The following is an 8748-nucleotide window of genomic DNA, read 5'->3' as shown; positions in this document are numbered from 1 at the left end:
ATACAGTCATACTATCTCTTACCCCTCTTTTTCTTCATTTTTACAACTTATAATGACTGATTTTTCATATGCATTAGGTCAGCTGGTTCAGAGATAGTATGACTGTATGGAAAACCTTAAAATATAATGCCACTTTATGGATCTGTAAATTAGGGCAGAGAATAAAAGAGAGTTTCCCAGGGAACACAGAGCTCATGAGTGGCATAGTGTATATTAGTCTCCTGGGCCCCAATTCAGACCTCTTTCAGGCATGTTAATCTGTGTGTTGATGAGTATGATGGTACTTTACAAGGAGAACTCATTTTAAGATACATTTTCCCAAAATTTGTGTGTGTATGTATGTATGTATGTATATGGCCCTCTAACCCCTTTATCAGCTTTGCTCTGCTCCTGAAAGTTTTCTCTGCCCTTTAGAGGCTCAGGGAAGAGGAGGGAAGAAGCCATTGCTGGAGAGTTCTGAGTCCTTAGCTCTTCCCCCAGGCAGAGAAGAGCAACCAGGATGCTGTGCATCACCTCCTCAGAGGAGGGAAGTAAAATTCCCTGTCAGTGTGTGGACCTGAAAGCATGCCAGTCCCCTTCCACAGAAGGACCACACTGCGTCCACACCATAGGAATTTCTAAAGGTCCAGGAAACATAGTAGCATACCTGATGCTTCCCACTGAAAAGTGAGCATAGCATAGGAACTCCACAGCCCTGGCTGGCTATGCTGTGGCTACATCCACATTCAGATATTGGCTCCAAGTGCTTTCTAGGATCTTCTTACTACTTATGAGAATGAAAGATAAGGTTGAATCCTGCATGATGGGAAGCTTTGAAACATAGCCTTAAAGGAAATCTCAAGGGCTGGGAATGTGGTTTAGTAGGTAGGCCATGCACAAAGAACCAGGTTTGACCTGAAGCATCTAATAAAACTGTATGATAGGACACAGCTGTAATCACAGCACTTAAAAGACCTATGAGCTTCAGAGGTTCAAGGTTGGGCTGAACAGCTGAGGAATTAAGAGCATAGTTGTTCATGAAGAGGACCTGGATTTGGGCTCCAGCACCAGCATCTTGGCTCACAACCTCTGTGAGTATTGGGTCAGCAAATGGTATACAAACATCCATGTAGGCAAAACACTCATACACATAAAATAAGATGAAGAAATAAAAAACTCTTTTAAAGACATTCAAGGTCGTTATTCTGAGAGCTGCCCTGGGTTAGTGTCTTGAGAAATTAAAAAAGGAAAGCATGACCTAGGTAACCCTGTCCATGTGAGTGGAGTCAGTATTCTGTATTCTCTTCCACATGCTTGCATTCAATTCATCACAGATCTATGTATCTAAACAGTACTTTTAAAACTGCATCTGTACCAAGTTTTCTTGCTATTATGCCAAAGTAATATTTTATAATAGCCAAGTAAGTAGGATTATAAATACTCTTAGATGATTTTAAGCAAAATGTTCATAGATTGTGTATACTTATCATTTACAGTACTTAAGATTATAATATAGTTACCTCATTTCCCCATTTCTGTTCCTCTCTCCAACCCCTTCAATACACCCTTCCTAGCTCTCTTTCAAATTCATGGACTTTTTATCACTGTTTTTACATGCATCTATGTATGCAAATCCCTGAAAATAAGCTGCTCACTCCGTATCCTATTACTTGTATGTATATTTTTAGGGCTGTCCATTTGGTATCGGTTTACCAATTGGTGTGCTTTTCCCTGGAGAAGACTATCTCTCATGGTCACAGTATCTCTTAGCTCCCTGTGGTTCTTTGTGTAGGGCCGAGCTCTTGTAGGCCTTACTGGTCTGCTGTGGCAAGTCTGTTGTCCTTGTTCAGCACATGTTTATGTAGTCATATTGATGAGACTTAAGGTGTAGCTTCTGACATTCCTAGGAGACATAATCTCACAGCAAACTCCCTTGTCCTCTGGACTTATATGCTCTCCACCCTCCTCAGTGATCCCTGAGCCTTACACATGGGAGCGCTTCTAAGAAATATCTACCTAGACTGAGCTTTACAACCCTATATTTTTATCCATTGTGGTTTTCTGTAGGGTTTTTTGTCTGCTGCAAAGAAAAGTTTCCTTGTTGAGGAGTGGAGACTACATTATCTATGGGTAAAACAACAAATATTTAGAATGTAGTTAGGGACCATGCTAGTTTAGTCAAGTGGCCAAGATCCATGACACCAGTAGCTCTTGCATAGTTTATCTCTTATTGAGCATGTCTGAAGTACAATTAGAGAGCTGTTGGTTACCTTCGATGTATGCGTGCCACTACTGGACCCTCAGGGTTATAGTACCAGACTGGTCGTTGGTGAAGTTCATAGATGCCATAGCTGGGTAGGAGTGTTGCATGCCTCCCTCCTTTGGAAGCTGGCATGGCACCTTCTGGTATCATGATAGCTAGTCCTCAGGAAGGAAGCTTTCAGGTTAGTTTCAGCTCAAGAGCCTCTAGGCCCTGTGTCTGAAGTGTATGATATCTTTAGCAATAGGGGAATTATCTTCCACCTCTAGAGAGTAACCAAAGATATTAGCTATAGCCCATAATGTTTTAGGAATCTCTTGAACAACTCTGACCAGGAACTCACAAGAGGACTTCTCATACATAGTGTTAGGGTTTTATTGGGTGGTCTTTGGCTCTTGGAGAGATCATTGTTAGCCCAGATGTAAAAATCTTACTTAAAACTATGCATGTATACTTATAGAGAGACTTATGGGTATTGTAGGGGTTTTCTTATGAAGTTAGCTATTAGTATGACTTCTTGTTTCTTTTTCAGACATCTCTTCCCTCCTTCTGTATTTATCTGGATCCCCCTTCCTAGTTAGAGCTACCCCTTTCCCCTTTTTCTGATCAAATCACTTGTGTCCTACTTTTTCCCTCGCTATTGCTCCCAACCCTCCTACCCTGGTGATGCCCCCTTTTACTTTTCTGATTACTATAGTTACTCTAGAGTATGTACTCACATCTGACTATTTAGAACTCCAACAACTTAGAACTGTTGTTGTGCTGTTTGTCTTTCTGGGTTATATCCATTTCTCTTCAATGTTTATAAGTTTCTTCTTCTCTTTGCTGCTGAATAATAGTTCGTAGTATATATGAACCACATTTTCATTATCCATTCATCAGTTGAAGGACACTTAGGTTACTTCCATTTTCTAGCTGTTGTGAATAGAGCAGCAATGAACATGGACGAGCAGGGATCTATGTGCATATGCCAAGGGGTGATATGGCTAAGTCCACACTGATTTCTGTAATGACTGCCCCAGTTTACAGCTCCTACCAACAGTGAATGAGGTTCCTTTTGTTCCCTTTCCCAGCCCTCACATAGCATTCATTGTACTTTGCTTGATCATTGCCATTCTGACTGGGTTAAGATAAACTCTAAAAGGTATTTTGACTTGAATTTGCCTAATTGCTAGAAACAATGAACTGTTTTTTGATATATTTCTTAGTCATCTCTTTTCTTCTTTTTAGAACTTTCTGTTCAGGTCCCAAGCCCAGCTTTTAATATGTCATTTGGGTTTTGTTAGTGTGGGGTGTTTTGAGTCGTTGCTCACTTTGGTTATTAATACTGTGCCATATGTAGAGCTGACATAGATTTTCTCCCATCTGGATACACTCTCTTTCTAGCTCTTATTAGAAAGCAACAGGCTTTTAAGGAGCAATAATAAAATACAACAAAATACAGTAAGATAAAAACAACAAAACATCAGAGTTGGACCAGATAAGCAAACAGGAGCAAAAGAGCCCAAGAGAAGGCACAACAGGCAGAGACTCTCTCATGGGCACACTCAGGAACCACATACTAACACTAATGAGTACTATGAACGTGATGCTGAGAAAGACTAGATAGGGATGGTGGCTCTTCCTGTTTTGGGTCCCAACTTCAGTGGGATTGCTTCAAACGTTTCTCTAGATAGAATAATGCAGGCTTTTTATATATATACATTTTATTGTTTTTAGGTGTATTCCCTGTAATCGCGCATACACTAGGACATTTATCATGAGGGCGTGGTGAATTTTATCAAAGCTCTTTGTGTAGCCGTTCAGACGATCATGTGATTTTTGTTACGCCCACTTATGTGGTTTATTGAATTTATTGACTTACATGTATTGAATCATCTCTCCATTTCAGAGATAAAATTCACCTGATTAAAGTGTATAACTGTTTCTCTGTGTGTCTGCATGCGGCTTTTAAATATTTCATTAAGTATTTCTATGTCTATATTTATCAGTGGTATTGGTGTGTAATTTGTGTGTGTGTGTGTGCGTGCGTGTGTGTGTTAACTGTGGTCAGGTTGTTGATATGTACCGTTGTTTGTATCCTCAATGATGTGATGTATTTTAATAAGTATGGCTTCATATTTTTCCAACATCTCTCTTCAGCGTTAAATATTTTTACTGTATTTTCTTTAGATTTGGGTTTTAGATAGAATTTTTTTTTAGGTTGTCTATATCATAGAACCTCTTTCTTTCTCCTTCCATTAAGGTGGATAGTTTTGCTGGCTGTATTAACCTAGACTACCTGCCATAGGTTTTTAGAACTTGGAATATACTTGTGTGGGCGCTTCTGATTTTCAAAGTTTCCATTGAGATATGTGTCATTAATATGTTTCCCTTCATATGTGGCTTGTGCTTTTTCCCTTGCAAGTTTCAGTATACTTTCTTTGATATGCAAACTTAACATTCTAACTATGATGTCCTGTGCCTCATGGTGTAAGCATGGAGTATAAGAGCTGGTCTGGTTTGGTGGAAAGTTTGGAGGTAGTGTTGGTGGGGCGTATGAGCTGTAGGGAGCAAGGTAGAGTTGTAACAAAAGCCTAAAATTTTGTGGTTCAGATAGACTAATCTGGGATGCTGGATATGGGACCCAAGCTAGATCTAAGAGGTTGGAGAGGATCAGGAAGACTTACTGGGCTAGACCCTGGTGAAGGATGTAGAAGATCTAGCTGAGTGGAGAAGTTGGATGGGCATAGAGGGGCCTGTGGTGATAGCCTCATGAATTATATTTTGAAAATTATACCCCCTATAATGGATTTAATCTTCCCTGGGTTTGGGTATCCACAGGAGTATCCATGCACCCTCACATATTCAGAGATAATGACCTTCACTGAATACAGGATACTGGCACAGGATGCTGCATTGCAGTTGGTCACATGCTACAGCCTGCTCCTCATGGCTCACCAAAGCTGACTATAAATTTTAAAGGTTTATGAAAATTGCTTGTGAATCACAGCCAATATAAAAGTTAAATTAAATTGTACTAGAACCACCAGTAATAGAAATAAAGCATTGCTCTGTCATCGCCTTCACTGAAGCACTGAGAGTACTGAAGTTCGTTGATAGTACTGAGGCTCAAATGCCCAGCTTCATGCATGCCAGGCCAGCACTTCACTGCTCTGCTCTAGCCCACCCCTGTTCACAATGCCTCTACTCCTTATATTCTTGAGTTTGGTTATGCCATCTGTGTCTCCAAATGATCAGGATCCCATGTGATGTGTTACCACCAGTCTCAAAATTTGCCACAGCATGAGTATTTCCATCAAGAAACAAGCACATCAAGCAGAAACCATGCCTGATCCCATCTTCAGGGAAACAGTGAATATTTGCTCACAGGAGCTTTCCAGTGAGAAGAAGCTGGAGATTCCCTGGAGATCCATTGACAGCCACTTTCTTTTCTTTTTGAATCAGGTTCTACATTCGTGTAAATAACTTCATGCCAGAAGCTGAGCTCAATTTGATAGGTATTCTCTGGCCAAATCTGCCAGGTAAACTTGACGCTGCTTATGAAGTTAGTATGATAGATCAAGTCCGCTATTTCAAAGGTAACATTTCTAATTGTTTCTCTTTGATTTTATAAACTAAATTTTCATTCAGTTTGGTAGTGAGATACAAGGGTATTAGCTACATTCACTGCACAGACTTCTGAATATTCAAGCTTCTCCAAGTAAGTTCATGGGAGCCCATCAGCTTAGCTAAAAGTTATAGTGCATATTCAGCATCATTTTTATTAAGACATAAATTACTAGAGTTCTAATTATTTAGACTTGTTTAAGACTCTGTAAGCAATTACTGTGTTTTAAACTTCCTCCATATGCTTGGGAGTGCTCAGAAATAAAAGTGAGAGTCATGAGCCAATTCCACAAAATATGATACAGAAAGATTTTGTGTATGCAATTTCCTAGACCCCTCATTGTGATATGAAGCACCATCTTGAGAGAGGAGAAAGCCATTAGCAGCAGGTAGGCAGACCAGGCACTGCTGACTGATTTCTCCTAGTAAAGTAGAAACATGTTCCCGGAATAACACGTTCCCCTGCCTGACATCCCAGGGCTTTTTCCTTGATATCAATGTGTATAACAATCTTGAATCTGCATACGTTTACACATCTACCTCGGAGGATGCTGTTGAAATTTGTTACTACAGAAGTAGACTAGAAATTATAGTTGTTCAAGGGTCTGGGTTTGAAAAGGAACTTCAACTACAATGGAGGAGGGGAACAGGAGATAATGTTCAAAGCATGTTACAGATTAGAATGTCCTGGGTAGGAAAAAATATCTCATATAAACCAGGCTTAGTGACACATGCCTTTAATTCTAACAGTTAGAAGGCTAAGGCAGAAGGACTGCTGCAAATTACATAGTGGATTCTAGACCAAACTAGGTTGTAGTGTAAGTTCCTTGACTCAAAAACACAACAAACAAACAAACAAACGAAAGGCAAACTCATTTAATTGCTTTGAGATTGGATCCTGATATCAACAAAGAAGATTCAACAAAGAAGATACCAAGCCCTTCCAAGCACAGTTGTAGTCTGTAGGTTGTTCTAGCTTGGGAAGTTTAGCTGAAAACATAGACAAGGACATTCATCTGTCGTATTTGATTGGCAGGAAATAAAGTCTGGGCTGTTCGAGAACAAAGTGTACTGAGAGGATTCCCCAGAGACATCCACAGCTTCTTTGGTTTCCCTAGCAATGTGACACACATTGATGCTGCTGTTTCTGAGGAAGAGACTGGAAAAACATATTTCTTTGTTGACCACATGTACTGGAGGTAAAGACTAAAATATGAGTAATGTTAGGGTGCCAGTTGTTTCTATACAGAAAGATCTTTAAATGAGTTGCAAAGGGCATTGTCAAACTGCCTTTTCTATGAATGGCTGTAGCCACTGAGCATCCATTAGTCTGTGGAGCAACAAGCATTGTGAGGCGCTTGTACAGGGAATCCAATGAGCCTGCCTTGCTATTCTGTGCTATGGAAGGGTGGGGGAACAAGAGCAATCAACTTCTTGAGCTACTTTCACCTAAATTTACCATTCACAAAGCATTTTACCTGAAGAGGACATCCGTGTGGTTCATTGGATTTTAGAAGGAACTTATGCATAGTTTGGTATATCCAACATTCTACATTTCCTCACCCAATTCACTCCTTTCTAATCTCAAGAATTAAAAATTTCTATGCCATCCATACTCTTGCATTTTCTGTAAATATTTTAAAGCAGTCTCCATTTTGGTCAAAAGTGCTGATACGTTTAACCAATTTTTTTTAAATAAGGTATGATGAAAATACCCGGTCCATGGATTCAGGTTATCCTAGATTAACAGCAGAAGACTTCCCTGGAATTAATGATAAAGTTGATGATGTTTTCCAGAAAGGCGGTAAGATTATAAATACATTTTCTCTATTTTGTTACAATATTAAAAGTAATAGTGTTGCTATTTAAACAGCAGATGTAAAGAAAAGTATGCATACTGATGATGGCATACAGAAGTCAGGATTGAGTCAAAATCTGGAAACTTCATGTATTATATAATAAATATCTTTTTTATTTGCAGAAAATTTCTATTTCTTCCACCAATCAGTTCAACACAGATTTAACCTCCGAATAAGAAGAGTTGATGATTCCCGTGATTCTAGTACCTGGTTCAACTGCTAAAAATATTGGCAACTCTAAGTTAATGGAAATGCATATTCCATGATAATTTAAAGAAGATACTTTTCTGAAGCCAAACATTGTTATGGGTTTTTTTTACCTTACAGAAGTGCTGATACACAGAGCTACCAAGTACAAATTAATTTTATTTCACAAGCTTTCACAATTTATAGTATAATATTTTATGAACTAAAACAGTTTAGTTCCACAATTGACAGCCCAAGAAGTTCATGTCATGGTTGAAGAGTCACTGAAGAAGGACATTTGTTCAGTGGATGACTCTCACTGTGATGCTAGGCCTCATCTTTCAAGAGAGGAGGGTCAACAGAGAAGCTCTTCCCAGAGTAAACGTGGCTCTGAACACAGGAACAGGTACTCAAGAGGAAACACATTGCTGCTTTGGTTGTGGTATTTAAGGGAGGATCTTACAGTCCAGTGGACTCTGAATTCTTCTATCTCTTATTCCCACATTCTGGCATTCTGTAATGCCTATTGTGCCCAGCTAAGAGACATTTCCTGTCCAAAAGTATTTGATACTTAAATAAAGCCACTCTTATCTCTAAAGTTTTATAAGATCTCTATTTCATTATGTTATTTTTTTATTAGAAAGTGTTATTTTTCTCATTTACAATGAAAAACAAACAGTATGAAAAATTCTCATGAAAAAATGGGTTTATCAAAAATTTAGAATTTTCTACAATTCTGTAGAGTTTGTTCTATATAGAGATGAGTGGGTTCTCTATTTTTTTTGTCCCAGACCAGAAATCTAAACATGGCTTAAAGACAAAATAAGTGAAAACAGGAAAGATTTTTCTAATTTG

The 8748-nt window shown here is 38.9% G+C and overlaps 1 protein-coding gene across 1 annotated transcript in view; it reads left to right on the top strand.

Annotated features, from left to right (window-relative positions):
- Positions 1–8501, top strand: part of LOC114617794 (interstitial collagenase A) — a 12216-nt gene extending 3715 nt beyond the window's left edge. Inside the window, exons 7-10 of the mRNA XM_028763438.1 lie at positions 5687–5820; positions 6885–7047; positions 7549–7652; positions 7830–8501. Coding sequence (XP_028619271.1) covers positions 5687–5820; positions 6885–7047; positions 7549–7652; positions 7830–7930 — 502 coding nt within the window. The 3' untranslated portion in view covers positions 7931–8501. The remainder of the gene's footprint in view (positions 1–5686; positions 5821–6884; positions 7048–7548; positions 7653–7829) is intronic.
- The last annotated feature ends 247 nt before the right edge of the window (positions 8502–8748 follow it).

This window comes from Grammomys surdaster, unplaced genomic scaffold (genome assembly GCF_004785775.1).
Source record: "Grammomys surdaster isolate TR1022 unplaced genomic scaffold, NIH_TR_1.0 138, whole genome shotgun sequence".
NCBI lineage: Eukaryota > Metazoa > Chordata > Mammalia > Rodentia > Muridae > Grammomys > Grammomys surdaster.
Note: the sequence above shows the minus strand (reverse complement) of the source record. Positions and strands in the feature narration are given on the sequence as shown.